The 22,532-nt window shown below is 39.9% G+C and overlaps 1 protein-coding gene across 1 annotated transcript in view; it reads right to left on the bottom strand.

Annotated features, from left to right (window-relative positions):
* Window positions 1-19,743, bottom strand: part of ctdspla (CTD (carboxy-terminal domain, RNA polymerase II, polypeptide A) small phosphatase-like a) — a gene marked incomplete at its 3' end in the record, with an annotated part of 26,041 nt that extends 6,298 nt beyond the window's left edge. Inside the window, exons 1-3 of the mRNA XM_008308011.3 lie at window positions 18,943-19,743; window positions 3,788-3,954; window positions 1,595-1,627 (exon numbers count right to left, since the gene is read on the bottom strand). Coding sequence (XP_008306233.1) covers window positions 1,595-1,627; window positions 3,788-3,954; window positions 18,943-19,018 — 276 coding nt within the window. The remainder of the gene's footprint in view (window positions 1-1,594; window positions 1,628-3,787; window positions 3,955-18,942) is intronic.
* Between the last annotated feature and the right edge of the window lie 2,789 nt (window positions 19,744-22,532).

Raw genomic sequence — 22,532 nt, 5'->3', positions numbered from 1 at the left:
ATCATAAAGACTTCCTGCGACCCGTACCTATTCCCTACAAAGACGGACAAAATGACGACCTTAACTGTGAAAACCTAGCTGAGGTCGCACCTTAAATGCACTAAAATAGGTCGGTAATTGGAGCCACTCCGGAAAAACAGGCTGGATTTTTGTTGTTGTTGTTGGTTTATGTTGAATGGTGACACAGACGTGACCTGTCTAGTTTATTTGGAGTTATTTTAAAAATGGCCTTTTCAGAGTCCTCGTCCGCCCTGGGCTGGGACCACAAAGCGCAGACCTCGCGGCCACATGCACTTCCTGACATTGAAGGGAGGTGTCTGCTGTGTGGTGTTGGTTAAAAAGCTCCAGCTGTGATGTGGGCTGCTGTGAGTGTGAATATCCTAAATTACAGCAAAAACACAGGCCGAAATATCTCCAGTCAAAAGTGATTTTTAGCACAAACAAAACAAAGGGTCAGCTAAAATCTCCCCTTCGACACGTGGTTTATTATAACATTTATTCACATAAATGAAATTTAAAACCACAGTGGAAAAGAATAGCACTGGTTTGGTCCCATAAACCCTGGAAATATTTGAATTTTGTCCTTGAAATTCTTAGTCATTCATGAACATGTTTTTGCCATCTAGGTTATTTCAGTATTTTCCTAATACACCAAAAATGTTATGATGTTGCAAATAATACAAATAAGTTAAGTTTGTTTGTAGTTAACAAAGTTGTTCTACTGGCTAGGTGAAGTAAAATATGTTACCAAAAAATGTTGAAAAGCTCCAAAATTATTAGTTATTTGTTGGCTTACCTGTTCTTTAACATTTACCAAAATCATAATTCTAGTAAATAAATAAATGATAAACAAAGTTGGGCCAGAAATAGTTTGACATCAGAGAGAGAGAGAAAAAAGTAAACATCAAGGATTTGTTATGCTAAAAAAAGGCAAAATATGATCTAAAAAAAAAAGAATATATAACATAAAACCAACCAAAATAAAATAATCAAAATAAGACAACTGGTTTGCCAAAGACAGCAGCGAAAAATATTTGCATTCGAGCAAAGATTGTAAGGTATTAGTTCAAGTAATATCTCAATTTTAACATATAAAAATGAAGCAAAAGTAGTTGAGCAAGACAAGTCCAAAAATAGATTCAAAATTAGCCATATGCTAACTCTGTAATTTATGCTAAAGAAGCCATTTTAATATACAGTAATTAATGGTGAATGACTTCCCAGAAAAATACCTTAACATATTGATATAGGTGAAATAAAAATAACTGGAAATGTTTAGCCAAAAATGTTAAGACAAAACGAAAGTGCAAAGTAGAGTAAAAGGTTGTCAGAAAGGAAAAATATTAATCTTTTTTTTCGTCATTTTAAAACAGAAAAACACCAGGATGTGACAGTCCTTCACCCAGCAGGTTGTTATCTTATCAAGTGAAACAAAAGTAGGATTTGGGAGAGTTTCCCACAAGGATAAATAACCTCATTGTCAACATGTACATGCAGACAGAAGGATGACAAAGAGCAGGCAGAGGGAGTGTTTTAGTGAGATGGAGGTTAGAAGAAGTAGAAGAAGATAAATAAAAAAGATAAGGATACATACACTGGGAATGGGGATGACCTGGACCTGGTCACACTGCAGACAAATAAACAGGGAGAGGGGAAAAGGTAGGAGAAAAAGAGACGGGGAAGAAAAAAAAAAGAAAACTGTAAGAAATTCCTGCAAGGGAGAAATCGACAACATCAATATTTGAATCAACACATGCAGAGTGCGGGACGGGGGAGAGGGAGGGACGGAGGGAGGGAAAAGGGACGGGCGTCCAATATAGTACACACAGTGATAGAAAGTGAAAACAAGCAGCTCACGAAAAACAAAAACGGCTGCCATAGTTACACATACAGGCCTTCCAGAAATTCTGAACACTGGTGGGAGGAGCGTCAGGGCAGGAAGCCAGCTCAGAAGTGAGCTCTTATTCATGATTCAAGTCTTTTAACGGCAAAAAAAATTAATAAATCACCGACTGCCTCCAGATCAATTGTGAGTATCGGTGGTGGTATTAATGTAACAAGAAAATATCCAGCAACAATTACAGTTGCAAAATAATTAGCGCAGACATAGCAACATATGCTAATACATAGTAAAGAAAAATAGGTGAAAACGGGACAAAATCCATAAAAAATTTTCATAAAATTGCTCAAGGATATAACTGACAAAAATACAGCAATTGGTTGACCAAAAGATGTAAAAACGAATAATAATATTAATAATAATTAAAACTCATCTAGGCTAGCCCATTAGCTAAAATAAAATAATAAAAAAACGACTACTGAACAAAATCTAACTTTGAACTCACAATTAATAAATTAATACATTTATTAAAACAAACAAATAAGAGAAATGAAACTTAATAGCAATGATGAAGTGTAAAATTTAGATATAAAGTTTGCTAAGAGCCCCAGCGCCGCTCTTTGGATACATCTGCTTCAAATGAATGGAGACTAATCTGGAAGGGTTCGGCACAGGTTAGCACTGACCACAGGCAAAGTGTGTGTGACGGTCTCTGCATTCCGGCCCTAAATGAGAGGCATTTACAGCTGAACAGGAGTGGAAGTGTGATGTGATCCCGGTCCATTTATAGCAGCGTGTACCTGCCCTGGCAGCAGAACGCTGTGTTTGTGAAGGAGGCGGTGGTTTTGGCGTCTTCTCTGTGAACAGAACATTAGTTTTTCAAGCATCTTCGGTGCAGTTGTATTTTTCTTTTTTGTGCGAACGTGTGTGTGAGCATAGGAGGACGGCACGAGTGCCAGGCGATCAATCACAGTACATAAACACAAATCCTGCTTTATGGGCTTTAAAGAAGCAGCAGTGCATCTGTGTTTGTGTGTCCGTGTGTGTTTGCGTACATGTGATGTCATGTATAACTTAAGCAATCCTGCAAGGAGGCGCACAAGAGAGATTACGCATTAGTGTTCTACAGCCTGTACTCCGTGTGTGTGTGTGTGTGTGTTATTCTGTGTGCACTGTAGCGAGCATAGGCAGATAGCAAAGAATGTAAGATGGGACGCCTGCCCATGTTTTCAAGCAGTGGATGGTAAACAAGCTCTGGGTTCAACGGGTTTGAGGCAGCTGGAAAAATTTGCGGAGGGAGCCGAGCGAGGCAGCGCGGTGCCTCCGTCTCTGCAGGAAAAGGCAAACTCTTAACAAGCTCGCTGTGACAAAACAAATGTTAGTCATTACTGAATCTGGAGAGAAATTAAGAGTCTCCTTCAATAAAGCAAAAAAAAAAAAATCTAATTTTAACAAGCTGTTCTTCACATGGATCTATATCGTACAGTCTGCTATGACGAGGGAAACACATGGGAGTCGCATCTACTATAATCCAAAACTCTACACTTTTTCAATTCTCCTTCTATGGTTTAATGGTTTTCAGGGGTTGCCAGGGAAGCTGCAGCCAATCGCAGCTATTATCCACTGTGTACACTATAGAAACTCACAACCATTCATGCTAACGCTCAATTCTGCATGTTTATGGACTGTACGAGAAAACCCTAAGAATTTGGACGTTTTTTTTCCTGTCGTACCCTAGAGTGGATGGAAAAATATCAATACCTAGCGAGACTTGACGAAACCCCATGATTAATTTTCCCCGCTAAAACTAGCGAATGTTAACATGACTTTTGCAAGTTGACTTGACTGACCAATCACATAAAAGCCTTTCAATCTTGTGAGCTGTGGATGTCGTGATTCCATGGAGCAGTGAAAAACTTGAATGAAAATGTTTAACTGTAACTTTACCTTGGGTGGACTGCCGTTCTCCTCCGGTGGTGGAGGCAGAGACAGCGACTTGTTGTTGGAGGCTGGAGGATCCACTTGGTAGTCATTGTAGTTGCGGAAGCAGCAGAAGAAAGGGCTAAAAATGCTCCGGCTTCGGTGTTTCTTTAGGCTGCTGTTCGACTGGGAGACTGAGGAGGAAACAAGGCAAATAAACAGAGGAGTAAGTTTAAACTGTGGTCGTTTGCCAAAAAGCACCAACACACAGGTAATGAGAATGGAGTCTTCACTGAAGTGACATGAATAATTGGAAAGTTTGCAGAAAATATGATTGGCTGTTTTTCTGGCAGATACAACAACAACAGTACCATTACACAAACTGGTCAACAATTAAACTGGTCAACAATTAAACTCAGAAACAGAAGGCATTCTAATCATTTGTCTAAACACCTGTAGTCAATCTTTCTCAACATAATCAGAGAACAGATGTGTTCTATTACACGATAAATTTACTGCCAAACACTTTCATTTGGCCTGGTTTCAAAAGATTCCACAAAGATAGATTGAACAATTTTAACTACTGCATGAAGGTTTCCCATCAGAGGGACAGGAAGTACTTGGCTCAGTGTCCCGCTGCTTCGTCCCGACGTCAAGTTGACCCTTGTACAAAGACGTCCGTCCAAGAATGGACTTCGTTAAAGGAAATTACCATAAAAGCACTTTGATATAAGGGGGACAAAAGACAGAAAAGAGACAGAAAGGACAGAGAGAGACTAAAATATGATGCTCAAATTCAAATGTAAATATAATCGTGCAGTGCATGTATATATCCGCAGCCAGTAAAGTGGGTGGTGACCTAGGCATTAGTCTCAGTAAAATATGTGGCCGAAACATTACGATAACAAGAGCTACAGTCCCTGAAGGAAACACAGAGGCTGACAGATGGCGTGTCCAAGGCATCATTGAATTATCGTAACATAAGTGGCTGAGATGTATGTGGCAGCGCACACTGAGGCGTCCCTCAGCGCAAGAATGAATCAGAGAGGCAGGAATAGCTTGAGGAAGCTCAGTGGGAAGTCCACTCAATTAGAGTTAAGAAGAAGGCAAACCCAAAATAACAGAATCATTAATATGACGGACGTAAACAATATTAAGAAAAGAAATTGGATGTGAGACGTAGAGTAACGTCTCACTTCATAAGAACAGAGAAAAAGGCAGAAGTTTACAGGAAGAAAGTCCAAATTTTTCGTTGTTTTTTTTTTTTTGTACGTTTGAGAAACTTTTTCTATTCTTCAAAAATACTTCACCGACTTGGAGGAACAACACATTTGGCGTTTATTAGCTTGTTGGCCAGTATGGATATTTTTTTACTATAAAATAATAAAAATAATAATTAAAAAAATATAAGAATGTTTTCTGATAAACATTATTCTCATGCAATCATAACTTTATTATCTATATTTTATAACTGTGAATTTATTTTCTTAGTTTCTTTTTCACAGCCCTTTCTTAATCCTAAACATTTACTCCATTTGGAAGAGTGATCAGACATCTCCAGATGCATCTCGTCTCCCTCCCTGACAGAGGAGAAGCAGCAAAGCTCACCATGACCGATCTTCATCCATGAGATGTACGTACTCATCAACAAACTTCACCAAATTCACCTTCTTTAAAGACTGCGAGAGGAGAGTAAAAACTATGTGCAGCTCTCACCTGTGGGAAGAGTGAAGAAGCTGCACCAACCAGTGTGTCAACTGTCAAACTGCGCACAGTCAATATTTGCCTGTGTCTGCTGATATAAGATTATATTTTAATGCTTGATTATATTCAGTGTGTAGCAAAGACAAACTAAAGAACGGTAGGTGATGTAGCAAAAACGTGTTCTCTTCGTTCCAGGGAACCATCACAGACCAGCTGAGTAAATAAAGGAAAAAATAAATAATAATTAAAAAAATTAAACTAAGCAGACCTGAAGCCAAATGTAGCTGTTATTGGGTTCGGCGTATCGAGACAGATGGAAAGAAAACTCTGACTGTAGGACAAGTTCCCTGCCCTAACTTCAATCCTCAGAGCAATGTTGTTTTTAAAATGTCCCTACAAGTATGGCTGCACCAAGCTGACACACACACACACCCTGTCAAGGAAACAACGATAATGAAAAGCAGCTGTACCTTTTCAGATGTGTTTTCTATTCTGTTTTTATTGCACAAAATAAAAAATCTTCCTTGTAGATTAGAGTTCCTGAACACGTTTGTAACTGCTGTGTCCCAGGAATTTTCTGAATGTGATTTCTTTTCCAGTAAACATTTTTCACTCTCCCTGAAGTTGGCCTCAACTGCCTTGATGTCATTCTTCACTGCTCCATTTTGAGAGCACACATGTTTTTTGTATTTTTTTTTTCCCGCTCTGGACCTGCGCCCTGATCCACTGCTCCAGAAAAACCAAAGCGATAGTAGGAGCAGCAGCGAGTGAGAGTGGGGTGGAGGACAGAAGGGCGTGTACAGGGTGGAGACGGTCCACGCTTTGGCAGGACAGCTCCTCCTGCACCTCTCCCTTCCACAAACAGAGCTATTCCCTATCCCCTGGAGTCAAATGAAACAGAGTTGACTGCTGCCAGAACTTAGCAAACACACGCACAAACAAATAAATCATGTGACATAGGTTCACATGCTTAGGCACGAGGACAAAAATTAATGTCAAACATCTGACATCTGACATCCAAAAAACTTGAAGAATGTCCTTTTTGTCCTGGCTCAGGGACGTGGCTGTTTCACTGTAATGTAATGTAATGTAGCACTTAGCTCGTCTTGAAAATAACAATAAATAATATACAGGTATGTATGAAAAGAGCATACACCTCCCTAACCATAGGTGGCACTATAAAAACCGCCTTATTATGCTGGTTTATTACCTAAGCTTGTGTCACTGTTAAGATGCTTAAAACTTCTTGCCAAAAAACAATGCCTTTTTTTAGCCTCCAGGTCCTGCAGTTTGCCCTTTGGTTTAATAAAAACACCCAACGACTTCCGTGTCAGAGCACCCAAGGACCTACAAAAGCTGTACACCTAAAGTTAAAATCAGAGTTTGAGATGTAAACATCATTTATTTAGAGATTTATTTATTGGACAGCTTACAAACAGACAGTCACTCCAACGTTTGGCAGTGAAGTTGATTGTGTCCACACCCCACTCCCACCACCCACAAGCTTGGCCATTTCTACTTATTGTGCGTGAAAACGCAGCTGGCATCCCGTAATTAGGTTTTTGACTGACAAATGTTTTTACCAAACACAGGAAAAAACAGCTGGCAGTGTCACTGTTATTGGACATACCATCATACACTATTGTTTACCCGTTAAAATGACAGACATGATTACTTTTACAGAATCCTACCCCCCCACACCCCGCCCTTCTGTCGTTAATGTTCTGCGTACTGTTGAAAACCCATCTCCTTCATGTGCACCTGAGCCGACGCCGTACAGCAGCGGCCTGTTAACTCTGTGGAATAACAGTCTGAGGCACTGAGGTATGCTGTCCAGGTCATGAGGGACATGTTACTCCTAAATCAAGTGAAAGGGCATTGAACATAAGAGGTTTTGTCCAACAAAAGCTCCCAGGAGAGAGAGAGAGAGAGAGATGTGAGGCCGAATCTGAGGCTTCCTCGGAGCAGGTGCACATATTTCACCCACTGAATGCATTCGATTCAGCAGGTTCTCGTGATCCAAAGCTGTGAAAATGACCCTTCTGAAGGTAGCGCTTGTGTCGACGCTCCTGTTGAACATTAACAGTGATGGAAACCCTGACAGTCAATCACAGCTTGCTGGGCCCCTGCAGGCTCTCTGTCACATTTTGAGGCACAACCACTAACAGGGCCGGAAGAAGCCAAAAAAAAAAAAAAAAACACAGGAAATTCTCTGCATTCCTGACAGGAAGAGATAATTGCCTCTGTCACCAACACTGTAGAATAAGAGCAATGCTCAAAAAGGAGAAGTATAAACAACAGGACATAAATGCTATTTGTTGAGTCTCATATACTCATGTCAACATCATAAAACAAATTAGTCCCCAATGCAGTCTGAGGTGCAGACTATTAAAGGATTCCTTTTAAATGACGTCTGACTCATTTAATCTTTGATTAAATAACGTACTTGTGCATGTTATGGAACCAAAAGTCTAGTTAAAAAAAAATATATATATATATATAATAAATATATATATATATATACACATATATATATATATAAAGTATATGAGCTTGTTGGGAGAAGAGCCCAAAAATGATAACTTTAATAATCACAGCCCATATTTTCATTCTCTCTGTACAGCAAGGTGCCTTTGAACAACTTTATGTCCCCTTAAATAGCTTCATCTTTAATAGACACACACAAGCCATGCCCAAATTCAGGCGCTCTAGGCTGAGACGATGTTCCCAGAACGTCAGAACTCCTTGTCTTTAACATCACAAAAAAGGTTGCCCTCTTGCCAGGCAGCCATTTCTCATCTCAAAACTAAGACAATATGTTTATAGTATGTATATATTTGATTCATTACTACAGTACCAGTACCATATAAGTGACAACATTTTAAGGCTGATCCTGGAACAGTAAAACACAGACACATGTATAAGCAAGGCCATCAAGGTGGTTTGTGTAGTTCCTCACAATTGCTTTGTAATTAATTGGGTGAGATTAAAGTCTGTGATGCACGACTTCCGTGTCAGAGCACCCAAGGACCTACAAAAGCTGTACACCTAAAGTTAAAATCAGAGTTTGAGATGTAAACATCATTTATTTAGAGATTTATTTATTGGACAGCTTACAAACAGACAGTCACTCCAACGTTTGGCAGTGAAGTTGATTGTGTCCACACCCCACTCCCACCACCCACAAGCTTGGCCATTTCTACTTATTGTGCGTGAAAACGCAGCTGGCATCCCGTAATTAGGTTTTTGACTGACAAATGTTTTTACCAAACACAGGAAAAAACAGCTGGCAGTGTCACTGTTATTGGACATACCATCATACACTATTGTTTACCCGTTAAAATGACAGACATGATTACTTTTACAGAATCCTACCCCCCGCCCCCCGCCCTTCTGTCGTTAATGTTCTGCGTACTGTTGAAAACCCATCTCCTTCATGTGCACCTGAGCCGACGCCGTACAGCAGCGGCCTGTTAACTCTGTGGAATAACAGTCTGAGGCACTGAGGTATGCTGTCCAGGTCATGAGGGACATGTTACTCCTAAATCAAGTGAAAGGGCATTGAACATAAGAGGTTTTGTCCAACAAAAGCTCCCAGGAGAGAGAGAGAGAGAGAGATGTGAGGCCGAATCTGAGGCTTCCTCGGAGCAGGTGCACATATTTCACCCACTGAATGCATTCGATTCAGCAGGTTCTCGTGATCCAAAGCTGTGAAAATGACCCTTCTGAAGGTAGCGCTTGTGTCGACGCTCCTGTTGAACATTAACAGTGATGGAAACCCTGACAGTCAATCACAGCTTGCTGGGCCCCTGCAGGCTCTCTGTCACATTTTGAGGCACAACCACTAACAGGGCCGGAAGAAGCCAAAAAAAAAAAAAAAAAACAAGGAAATTTCTTGCATCCCTGCCAGGACAAAAAAATTGCCCTCTCCCCCCAACGTCTGACTCATTTAATCTTTGATTAAATAACGTACTTGTGCATGTTATGGAACCAAAAGTCTAGTTAAAAAAAAATATATATATATATATAATAAATATATATATATATATACACATATATATATATATAAAGTATATGAGCTTGTTGGGAGAAGAGCCCAAAAATGATAACTTTAATAATCACAGCCCATATTTTCATTCTCTCTGTACAGCAAGGTGCCTTTGAACAACTTTATGTCCCCTTAAATAGCTTCATCTTTAATAGACACACACAAGCCATGCCCAAATTCAGGCGCTCTAGGCTGAGACGATGTTCCCAGAACGTCAGAACTCCTTGTCTTTAACATCACAAAAAAGGTTGCCCTCTTGCCAGGCAGCCATTTCTCATCTCAAAACTAAGACAATATGTTTATAGTATGTATATATTTGATTCATTACTACAGTACCAGTACCATATAAGTGACAACATTTTAAGGCTGATCCTGGAACAGTAAAACACAGACACATGTATAAGCAAGGCCATCAAGGTGGTTTGTGTAGTTCCTCACCTTATTTTTAGAGAAATTTATACACAAATGAGTAAAAAAAAATTGCTTTGTAATTAATTAGGTGAGATTAAAGTCTGTGATGCATCCAAATTGCTTTGTAATTAATTGGGTGAGATTAAAGTCTGTGATGCATCCAGCTGGCACATGTATCGTGGGTCCATGACGGAGTGATCTTCTCTGTCTCTCTAGAGTTTGCTCTGAACCAGGACTCAGCTGATGTTCTAGTTACCAGGAGTGTTTGTCATGTTCCAGCAGAGATTATATCCCTGTGTTTGCGCTGAACAAATGACTGAGTGCAGTGACAGAAGTCTTATGGGAGCCGAGATACTGTGTGATATATTCAAACATCCGTTGTAGAGCATTTAGCTGTCCAGTCAGGCAGGTAAAGGGTGCAGTAGCTAGCGAGCAGGGAGGTAAATGTGAGAAGAGACAATGTGAAGGTGTCTTTAATAATTCAGATGGAAAACAGGTTGGTTTTAGATGGCAGGGCCTGGCACTTAACGCTACACTGAACTAAATCAGACAAGAGGCAGAGATATCATCCTGCCATTTTTGTTGCATAGACAAAACAGGGGGAAATGTTAGAGATAGTAACAGCCAAATAGGTATTGGGGTATAAAGGGCAGTTCATGATGACAAACAGAACTTTACACACAGACAGTATGAGCAGTGAGGAGGGCTTCCCTGTTGAACACTATGTCAGCAAAACTAGACTGAGGGAGAATTCCCCTCAGTAACACAACAGTTACAATGATATCAAGACAGGAACATCTGATCCAAGGCTGCTACTAATAGCTCCTTCCATCAGTCCCTTGAATTTATTTTCAGTTCTCTAACATCTGTTATATAACGATGAGAATCGGGAGCTGATACTTCTTCGTCTAATAATAGCGGATAAAGTACGGTACTTCATGACTTACGCATGGACTATTAATAAAAAAAAGGACAGAGTGGATGGCAGTAATGCCAGTCAGATGATGCCAGCTACCATTCAAAACTATAGAAGAAAAAGCAAGTGTTTGTGGACCATTCACACTTTAGAAGATTGAATTGAATTAGTAGCAGGAGCATTCAGACGTAAACAATCTCTTCCACTATGTGCACCCCATGGTAATTCAATAATATATTTTTTCCATTGATAACTCCCAAGGAAGAAACAATAATTATAAAAGTAATTATAACAGATCAGATTCTGCAGTAACATTTAAAGCATCTGGTTCGCAATACACACAACCCTCAGTTCACACACCAGCAGCTGATCCACACGGACGTACAGAGATGGGCAGTCTGACAGTCGAGCCCGGCCTGAGGCTCTTGGAGTTTCACGTCTGAGGTCACTGGGGCAATAATAGTACAGCATGATAAAATAAACTCACATTAAGCCTCTTAACTCCCCCCTCGAAGACAGCTGAGCTGGGGGTGAAAATTACAAGCAGTGGATGTTCCTGTGGGACACACTGTTCCAGCCCATGCCTTTACTCACACTCCCTGACCCCCAGATGCCCTCCTTGCTTCCCTCCCTCTGCTTATCCTGGAGGTTTAGATGCTATTCATTTCCATCTGACATGACTTTATGTAACTGACATTCACTCCATAACGCAGTTACATTTGTACAAGTCCAGACATGGAGTTTACAGAGATTTACACACAAATCAGTTGGCAACCATCTGATTCAGGGTACTAATTCTTGCGGCTCCTCACAAAGAGATCAGATTGGGTCTGCCTCCTGCCTCTCGTCTCAGCGGTACAGCCTGGAAAAGAAGTGCTGCCTCTCGCCTCAGCGGTACAGCCTGGAAAAGAAGTGATTTTCTGCATGCAGTCTTTGGGTAACAAGATACTGCTTTTTCACAAGCTTGGAAAAAAATAAGAGATGAAAAGAAAAGAGAAATTAGAACACGGCGAACTCGGGGAGATAGAATGAGAGAGAAGTGACTTGTGCTTCAAGTTATGCAGCCGTCAACACTGCAGAGGCAATTCATCATTTACTGTCCTTGGACTTCACAAGAAACAAAGGCCATAACAAACCAATTTCTCTAGAAAGGTTCCATTAGGTCCTTGGGTCTTAACACTTGTTGGTTTCTATCAAAGAACTACTGTTTGCAGCAAACAAAACCTGCTCGTCTCGTCTAATTATTGAAATGAAGTTCCTTTCAAATGTTCCTTCAGTTTTAGGAAGAAATATTTACAATTTATCTTTCTTCTTGCTGGTTTTTAGATATTATTTTGCTTTTACTAGCCTTTGCAATATTCTTGCTCAATTTGACAAAATCCTAATAAAAAATAATAAAACAAATTGTTTAGTTGCTTAACAGAGCACCCTTTTCAGTGTTAGGACTTAAATATTTGAATATTCACTGTGTCTACAAACATACAACACACACAAGACAGGGAATGTGTGAATTTAGGTCTCTACAAAGTTACGACTTAAATATTTGAATATTCATTGTGTCTACAAACATACAACACACACTAGACAGGGAATGTGTGAATTTAGGTCTCTTGGATTTCTATATTTTTGGTATGTATATGCAAAAACCCAATGTGTTCATGCTTGAGGCTCCCTGTGTTCTCTCAGATAAATGTCAATAGTTTCCATCTGGAGGCAAACTTCATTCTGAGCCGTGGTCGCACAGAGGTATAAGATTTCATTAAACATATTATGTATGAATGGAAACAAGCAAGTGGGTCATATTATTGTGCATGTCTTAAAGTGAGTGTGTCCTGCTTTTCTGTGTGTGAGTGCTACAGTTTCCCATGATGCCACTGCGTACAGAGAGGCGTTCAACTCCACGGTTTTCTTCACAAGGTGTTCTATTTGTGGCCCCCGGGGATTTACAGCGCAACAGTATTCACCTTTTACCTACGGAGACAAAAAAACCCTGGGGTATTTTACAGCCTCTGTACTGCCTCACAGACTGATACTGCTCCTGTTGGGCTTTTTCTTAATTTTAATTTTTTTTTTCTTTCATTGTCACTGTCATTGTTCTTTGAATCAGGCATCAGGCACAATAAAAGACGTTTGACAGAATTCAATACAGACCCCATGACTTCACACTCTGGTAGCTAATTACTGGAGGTGCATGCCAACAGAACTGAGACTGAATCTCTACACATCTCCCCCACCTGCCCTTGTCAGAACCACGCTGCACACCTGAACTGCAACATCCCAGAAATACACACCTACGCTGTTTCACAGCTTTCTCTGCCACATAACAAGTTCAAAACAAGTTCATTCTTTTTTTTTAATCCCTATCTGTCTCAACTGTATCGATCTGTTTAGACAAGATCCGTGTCCATTGAACAGACACTCATTCAATCCGAGCTCGTGCTCTCTATGAGTTCACCATCAACAGTCCTACCCTCTTGGAGACAGGCTTTAAAAGATTGGAGCGGGCAGCAGAGACGGTACAGCTGAGTGGTCCTGCAGCGTCAAAGGATGCTGCTGCTACTGTAGCATTAATAATGGTCGTCGGTCAATCACAGCCGCTGAATGCCAATGTGTCAAGATGGCCACGGAATGTAATCACACAACAGCGCTCTCCATTCAAATCAGTGACAAAGAGGCAATCAGTCAAAGTCAGTCAGTTTTCTCTCATTAAAAGCTTTGCATTAAAATGTTGAATCTCTTTATTTTCATTTTTATAGTCATTCCGTAACAGGCAACCACAGCACAGTCAGCTCCAATTGAGGCCACATTTGAACATGAAAATTTCCACAGTGCTCTCAAACACTCATTCCAAAGAGAACAGACTAGAAAAGGGGCCAAGGAAAGCAAACCCAGTCGGCAAAATGAAAGGAGAAATGTTACATTTCTCATGTGTTGAAGTATGCTAAATATTTTTACTTTTTAAAAAATACATTCCAAGAAATATACGTAGCAAGGACCACATGGTAGAGGGTGGTTAGTGCTCCTTTAGAAAACAAACAAATCTTTCTGTACAGGTGGTTAGTGCTCCCTTAGAAAACAAACAAATCTTTCTGTACAGAGTTGTATGGCCTCCATATTCGTCTGGGTTTTTTCCAAGTTTCTTCTGGTTCCCTCCCAAAGTCCAAATATAAAAATTACTGTAGCTAAATTGAAAACTATACTAATAATAAATATAACAGGAACTTGTTCTTACGTGGCACTCAGGACACTCTTCCCCAAAATGTGTTTTTTCAATTCAAAACATTGATCAGTAAATATAATCTACTCCCTGTATTTTTCATACACCCGGTCTTTGAATCACAGGATAGGAGTCTCTCAAATTGCTGCTAATTTATTTTTTTCTCCCATGTTAACCTAGGCTTAACTTTGATCCACAGTGAGTTTATTTAGCTGTCAGCTGAAGTTCCAACTGTGTAAACAATACAGTCTGTGCCTGCTTTCTAAATGAAATGACGTTAACAGTCTATTTAAAAACTATTAGTCAGTGCACTGAGATCAGAGCGCAGCAACTTCAGCTCATCTTTCTCTCTAATGCCATTTTCTAAGAAAAGACTTCAGTATTCCCCCCAACTCCCAACTCTGCACATTCTGGGATACGAACCGCTGACCTTCTTCCTGTGGGGCAACAGTGCTTGCCAGTAAAGCACACTGAAGGCTGGCTGACCTCTAATGTGGTAAATGACATGTTAGATAGCTTCAGCTACAATTTCAAAATGTCCAGGTTTTACAAACCACCAAACTCACGACAACCCAGCAGCATTTGTCTTCTTACAGCTGGAGAATCACTACTCTGCCACAGACTGCAAGTCAGAATGCATGTAAAATAGAAGAATTAATACGACTACCCATGTGCCGATGCTTCCACGTTCATGTCCATGCACTGACGGGGAGGCTGATCCCACACGTACAGTTAACAAGCTTATCAGTTAAGGAGCTTAAACATGGAAGAATATAAAAAATGCAGTTCTTTTCCAAACAACTGCCCAGTGCAGTGTTTAAAGACAGACTGGGAAACATCTATTCATCTGAATATTCCTTGCAAACATTGGAAATATTTTACTTTTTCAGACCTAGCTTGGCCTCAAAAAAAGCTCATACATTTTTAATAAGCACTTGATCTTGAGTGTCTTTCTTGCAGTATAACTGTAGCAGAAATATTTACTCTAGTGTATGCAAACAGCAGTCGACTGACTGCTGTTTGCATACACTACAGCCTGAGCCATCCAGCTCAGGGGAGGTGGATGGCTCGGGGGTCATTAGTACAAAACATGTGTTACGCAACACCTATATATAAACACATCTGAACATTAATATGCAGTATCTGTGACTCTACCACCATTTTGACAGCTTGTGTTGTAACAACTTCACGAGGGTAACAGTTAAAACTGAGGTTCAAAGTTACGCTGCTAAACTAAATAATTTCATCAACATAGAAAGTCAAAAAAATGAATTAGGAGAGGTATCATATTGTAGATATTTAAGTCGTAGTTCTCTACATGCAAACTCAGAAGGTTCAGCCTACGTCGTCTGTGACGGTTACATTCTTCAGGAGACATCCTCAGGTCTCTGTCTTAAAAAAAATACCTCATGATGCATAGCACTTGGAATGAACTCTGAAGTCCAAAAGCAAAGTCTGACTGTCTGCCACCAGGGGCTAATTGCAGGTAAAGGTCATTCTTAGAGAGTCAGACTGAGCTTTATTGTCATTCAAACCATGTGACACGAAAAGAACAAAAAAAACGTTACCAGGTCTTGGTGTGATGCATGGATAAAAGATGAATAAATAAAATAATAAACTAAATATTGGTCACATTTGGAACACAAACCTCTCTGGCAATTGTGCAACATTAAAAAAACAAACAATTAAAAACCATAACTTTAAACATTTGCTCAAGGGTCTGTTTGTGCTAAAGCCCACCCAGCGGGTTTGGAGAGCTATGTTCAGATTTGTGATAATCTCATTAGGGTAATGGGATTGTCTTCAGTGATACCTGTGAATCTGTGAGTGGAGCTTAAGCGTTGGGTGAAGGGAGGGAGCGGGTGAGGATTTTCGGCCTGTGGATACCTGTGCTGGGTTTTTGTTCCAGTCATTACATCTGATTGCATCAGAAACACCAAGGTAAATGGCTTCAACAGTACCACGTGGTTCATCTGCTCTAATCTGTACATCACCTTTATAAAACATTTATTTAACTCTCTAACTCTCTGCTGCAGAAATCTTCCCATAAAACCTCCTCAACAACAACAAATGTTTTTTTTATTTTTATAGACCAGCTGCAGACAGAAGAAAACCACATTTTAAATCCTGTCTTTATTTCATTTAACATAATGCATAATATATCAAGATAAACTCCACCTGACCACACAGCTAAAAAAAAACTTGGCTCCACTGAGTTACTACATCTCAGCTTGGGATGAAACTGATAGGACCCTGAAAATAGTCCGTCAGCGGACTGAAATATTCACAGTGAGTGTGTGTGTGTGAGTGTGTGTGTCTGGGTTGTCATCTGTGGCTCCAGTGCAGTGTAAGTCTTGTGGACAACATGTGTTGTCTGTTGTCTACTTTGACAGTGAAGGGCAGGGAGTCCATTTGTTTAGTGCGTGCGTCCGGACTGACCCTGGGTTTTATCCTGCTGGAATTAAAGTCCAGTTCCACATTATCTGGGATTTACTGTTCAAAGACGCAGGATGCTGCAGATGAGAAAAGTGTGGAGATTTCAGGCCAATCACTACAGAGGAGAGCAGGACAAGTGCACTGAAGAATGATGATGATGATGTGACACAAAGATAAATGAACAAACAACTTTAAGTGGGAAAAAGAATCAAGTAAAAATAGGGAATTGATTAATCAATCAAAAGATGGAACGATTGACCGGACTTTGAACAGAATCCAACGAAATTTTCATGATCGTAATACTTCAAGACAATATCTGTTTCAGCAAGTAACACGACATTATTAATGTGGCCAAAAAAAAATTGTAACAAGAATTGTAATTCTCATTAAAGCCTTATGTTATATTTCACTACATTTCTGTCCATTAATGCTTATTTATCTAAGAATTTTGCGACCACTGGCTGTGAGGCTAATGTGTTGGAGATTCTCTTTTATGTCATTGTTGCACAGTAGTGCGATCTTCTGGACAGTGACCCATGCAGTAAGGGTGTAGCAGGAAAATGCCATCCCTGAGGCCTACAGGCCCCCCTGTGGCTCAGTGGGACGACTGCTGGGGGGAACTAGGAGGGCACTGAGCTCCAACAACTGTGTTCTTTCAGCTAAAGTACGGACAACACATATGTGATGTGAAGAGCAATTGAAAATAAAAAAAAGGAAGTGACTCAAACACACTGGAGTTTCCTCTCTCCTACGCGTTCAAAAATAGTGCCTCCGGCCCACACAGGCTTCCGAAAACCCCTCTCGGAGTTAATGGGAACTGAAAAGCTCCTGACTCATGAGGACTTATGAAGGGGATTTGCTGCTGATGCCATCACAACATGGTTAGTGTTAACTGGAGTGCAAAATGAGAGAGAGAAAATGTGTTTTCGCTCAGCCTCTGTAATCTGTACAGCAGCTGTCGGCCTGTTGTTTGGACACTTCTGTGTGTGTGTGGGTGTGTGTTTATTCTATATCTGCCATATTATTGTTTAATTACTTTCAAGCGCAGCTCAAAGATGCCAAGGGTTGAGATGAGAATACAATATGTAATGTAAATAAATGACCATGTTCTCCCTCTGTGAGGATGAACACTGTGATAATGTTGTTTGGCCTCATTATTCTGCCTGTTTATGAGCACCGTAACTCAAATAAGTTAAGGACCAATGGCTTCGACATTTTCTGACCATGAACGTTACGGCACAAGGAAAAACCATTGAGATTGTTTAACATTCCAGATAGAGAATCGCCACTTGTTAGTACTGATGCTCTGAGAACTAAAGAAGCTTCAGGAGAGACTTTCTATTCAAATATTAAACTATTTAACAAATGCTAGTCTTTTCTGATCCTCAAGCAAACACACACCATTACAGTACATCCTTTGGATTTATTCTATTAATAAAGCAGACTACAAACTACTTAAGTTTGATATTTCAATGACTCATGGTACAATTTGCCAGATGAGTTTTTCCTCAGACGGGTTGTGGAAAGGAAGAAAAGTCGGCTGCCAGGAGAGAAGGGCCAATCATGGGACTGAATAATATTATTGATATGGCTTCCAGGTTATTCCCAGACAGTATTTCGACTCAACTTTTTGCTTACGATAGCCTCCTGCACTTCCACCATAAATGTAAAATTGCGTGTGATAATTATCTTCATTGGATCTAGTCCCAGTCATAATTCCAATCCAATTTAGAAGGAGAATTTATGATAAAGCATAACAATTGCAGTCCCATAGAAATTCAAAGTCAAGGCAAAGAAGTCATAGAACATGAAAATCACATCCTTCTGTCTGTCCAGCACATTTAATTTCCATTTTACACATTATTTCAGTCCCTTATTTCTATTTCTAACCATTGTCCTCAAAAAGCTGTAGGGCTAAGTGTTTAAAAATGCAATTCTAATAAGGCACTATTACTTACTTAGATAACATACCCTAATATATTTTACAATCTGTTCAAGGCTCATATGGAAGATCTCCTGGTGGTGACCCAGGTATCTTGCAGTGTCTGTGGTGGATAAATACATGGATTTCTCCAGTGCAAAGGGAAAAGAAGAGTACCCGCCCCCTGTCCAGTAGTAAAGCCCCCATACTGTACACAGTGTAGTAAATGACATGGTTTCCAAAGCCATAATGATTAAATATGTCCCATCATCATCTGGACCACTGTATGTATAGACGGAGCAGCTGGTATTTTAAGTTGTACAAACAAAAAAGATCCCGGTGTTTAAATGACAGCCTGTCGTTATCGCCTCGGCTGCTCAACAATGGAGGTTTTTTTACCGATGCAGTCCCAGTCAGGATGGCTGCAGAACCACAGGGACACGGAGGACGGTTGTAAACAGAGCACGGCTGCAGCAGAATGGATGGAAATGAAATATCAAGTGTGGCAGAGAGGGAAGAGTCTCCTTACCTTTATCTTGGCTTGAGGAAATGCTCTCCTCCTCTTTGGGATTTGCAACCTGTGTTATTATGGACGTGTTGTCCATGGAATCGAGATGTTCGTGCGCTCTCGGTTCGTCTTATTTCTTGGTAAACATTACCAAGATGAATACTACTGCTACTATTACTACTACTACTACAGTCCTCTGACTGCTGCTGGTGCTGCTGGTGCTGCTGGTGCTGGTGTGAACGGGAAAACGCGAGCTGCGTTTGCACCATCAAAATCCAATTTTTATGTGTAAACGCGCAGCAACAGCAGCGGCGGTGCCGTTCATCTTAATTCAAGAGCGAGGCGAAGCGTCGACGAAATAAAACAAAAGAGAGAAAAGGACGGAAAATAAAGGTCCAACATGTGAGTGAGGTGACAGTCCGACAGTCTGTGCGGGAGACAAACAAAAACACGTCAACGCCGCGTTACCGGAGCTGCTGTGCGTGGCCGTGGCGCGTCCGCTGTGCCTGTGGAGGTAGGCAGCATAATAACGACAATAATACGACGACGAATACGACGAAGAAGAAGAATCCCCTCCTTCTCTTCCCGCTGCTGCTACTGTACGCTAAGCCTCGGCTCCGCTCACTACAACAGTGTCGAGTGCGTGATACGTTCCCAGTGTTTACCCAGAGATGGCGACCGTCCTCCTGCCACAGGGTCAGCAGCAGCAGCAGCAACACGCCCATGCAGCTCAAATATTTACCAACCTTCTCAGCTCAGACTGGAAGAAAATACTCTTGCTGCTTTCTCTAAGGATTCAAACGTTCAAGTGAGGTGCAAATGTGAGCAAAATAATAATAATTAAAAACAAACAAACCAATAAATAAATAAATAAATAAAAAATGGCGCCAAAATTGCTGGTGTAAAAGAGCTTAGTTTGGATTTGCACTTTTGACTTATAAAAATAAAAGATAGGGATAAATATTCCTTAATTTTCTGTATAACGCACGTTGTGCGTTTTATTCACAAAACACATTTTTAACATAAAATTAGAATGCAGACATGGAGGAATGAATATACAGACGATATTTTATTGAGTTTATCAACAGTAGATAATAGAAGACAGTAAGATTAACAATATTATTGTAAACCAACATAGATTATTATGGGAATTTGTGGTCTGATGAATCACTAGGTAGCTGTGGATTAATCACTATTAATCAGGATGGAAATTAATATTAAATCCAAATTAATCAACAAATAAAAGGTATGTGTATGTACCTGTTTCACAGCACACAAAAAATGTTTAAAACTATAACTTTATAAACACACAAAGTGAAAACAGTGTCAAGGGACGGTGTGTGTGTGTGCTCAGTAATTTCTTAGCAACCTTTGGTCTGATGATTTTGAATTCATCAAGTCAGCACATTAAATAACATCCTACATATATGAATTCCTTGATGCAATAATCTCCAGGACCACAGATGGCACAGTTCTAGTGCTCCGATGAACAAATATTATCTGTGCTATATTTAAGCTTCAGTGAACCACAGAATTACAACAAGGGTGGTAAAGTGGTTTTCTGGTCCTCTTCCAGCTGTGACGCACCTAAGAGTGTTTGTCCCTCTCACCTTTGCTGTCACGTTAATGGACCAGGAGCCCACATAGCCTTAAATGGCCCTACCTGATAGACAAACACAGGGTGGCATATGGACAAAACGCAAACTGCAGTAAAATGCAGGCTGTCATCCATAGCTGTTGGCCATAATTAGTATGTAATGTCCTGACCATCATGATCCTCTGAGTCTGTGTTACAGCCCCTGTCACCAATGTTGACAATAATCTATGTGTACAGCTGATACGGCGACACACTCCTGGGCCACTCTGCAACAAACCACAATCTCTTCTCAGCACTTGACAGTCAGTGTCAGGTTACTGAAGAGTGTGTGGTTCCTGGATATCTGATGACCTAGTGTGATTGTGTGTGTGTACTCACCAAAGGTCACTCTAATAAAGGTAAGATGAGAAATTCTTCAAAAGAGAAGAGGAAGTGAATACTTCCTTTGTTTTCAGGTGAATAAAGGTAAAAGAAAAGTGGATTTGAAAGAGGAGAAAAAAACAAAGCTGTAGTACAGGGTTTGATACAATCAGGATCAAGATCCTGGCATATTAGTCAAGACTGTGGCTCTGAACCTTATGGAGTTCAGGATAAACTCCAAGGACGATGCTTAAATAGATGAGGTGTCGTATCACTTAAAATCCATGCACACAAGGAAATTTTATGTCATGCACACATTAATTTAAAAAGGGGCTTAGAATTACACTGACCACATTTGACTACAATTTGTTAATACTCGACCATTGTTTATGGATCGATTGGCCCAACAAAAATCACATCATCATTTTGTAAACTGACTGACAGATTCAGACTGACTGACAGACTACAACTACAACTGACAACTATTCTTTAAAAATGGATACATATTCTTTTCTCCAGGGAAATTGGAAATCTCAAGCAGCAAATTTTTATTGATGAATTTCAAAAAGTCAAATATTTGATATTAACTGTGGGAGGACAAATATGATCTATCCCCAAAGCCTTCTGACACATCTGGTGTGCTGTCAGACTGCAAATCCTTGAATGTTTTATGAACCTGGGTGTGAGAAATTGAAACGGCACAATCCTCTTCTTATGCAAGGCTCTTGAGTTTATCATTCTACTGGGCCTTACATACAGATCCTACATGTAAAAAGACATGTTAAACCTAATAGACACTGCAGGAAATAAGGAAGTCGCTGACACAAAGCAATAAAAACACCAGAGGCTGGGGGAAAACAGCCAAAGCTGCACATGACATGTGTCTACGTGCACTCTTACAAAAATAAAATGTCGAACTCTTATATTACATTGATAAAGTCAATTTTATAACTGCACTATATGGGTGTTGATTCGGGTGTTGCCTTTAAAAGTGATCGTTTGTAAGCCTGCGGCTCCACCTTGTGGTCAACTACTGTACATCCTATTTTACTTAATGGTGTGCCGCACAGGCAGGAAATTAACTTTTCACTTATATTTTTATATTTTTTTTAACTTTCATTGACATTTTCATAATTTTGGTGGACTGTTTGTATACTAAATATTACTAACTAAAATATTTTTGTAAAACACCAGGATATGGAACTTAATATATATGGAAAAAGTACATTTGATCATAGTAACAATGGTTTTGGTTGTTTTAAATTATTATTTTCTTGTTTGGCTAAATCCTTGCTGTTTTTTAAGTTAAAGTTACGAAATGCCAACTAGCTATTTCGAGATTCATATTAATAATCATTTGGCCATTTTTAGTTTTACACATTATGAATAATTCAAAGATTAAAAAATAATTAACTATCCAACATTTTCTTAACTTTTTGAGTTTTTAGGGTAATACAAAAGCTATTTTAAGGTTTGTCATTTTGGGTATTTTCTTTTGTTTACTTGTGTTGAGATGAACATTCAGTTTGTGTCGTAGTTTAAATCGCGAATCTGCGACCATATATCTACAAGTGCCGCTGCGTGGCGCGTAGGGAAACTGCAGGCAGGAAGCCGAAGAAGCAATTATTCCCGCTACAGTTACTCATGAATTTAT

The sequence above is a fragment of the Cynoglossus semilaevis genome, chromosome 3, assembly GCF_000523025.1.
Source record: "Cynoglossus semilaevis isolate Cse_v1.0 chromosome 3, Cse_v1.0, whole genome shotgun sequence".
NCBI classification, from domain to species: Eukaryota; Metazoa; Chordata; class Actinopteri; order Pleuronectiformes; family Cynoglossidae; genus Cynoglossus; species Cynoglossus semilaevis.
Note: the sequence above shows the minus strand (reverse complement) of the source record. Positions and strands in the feature narration are given on the sequence as shown.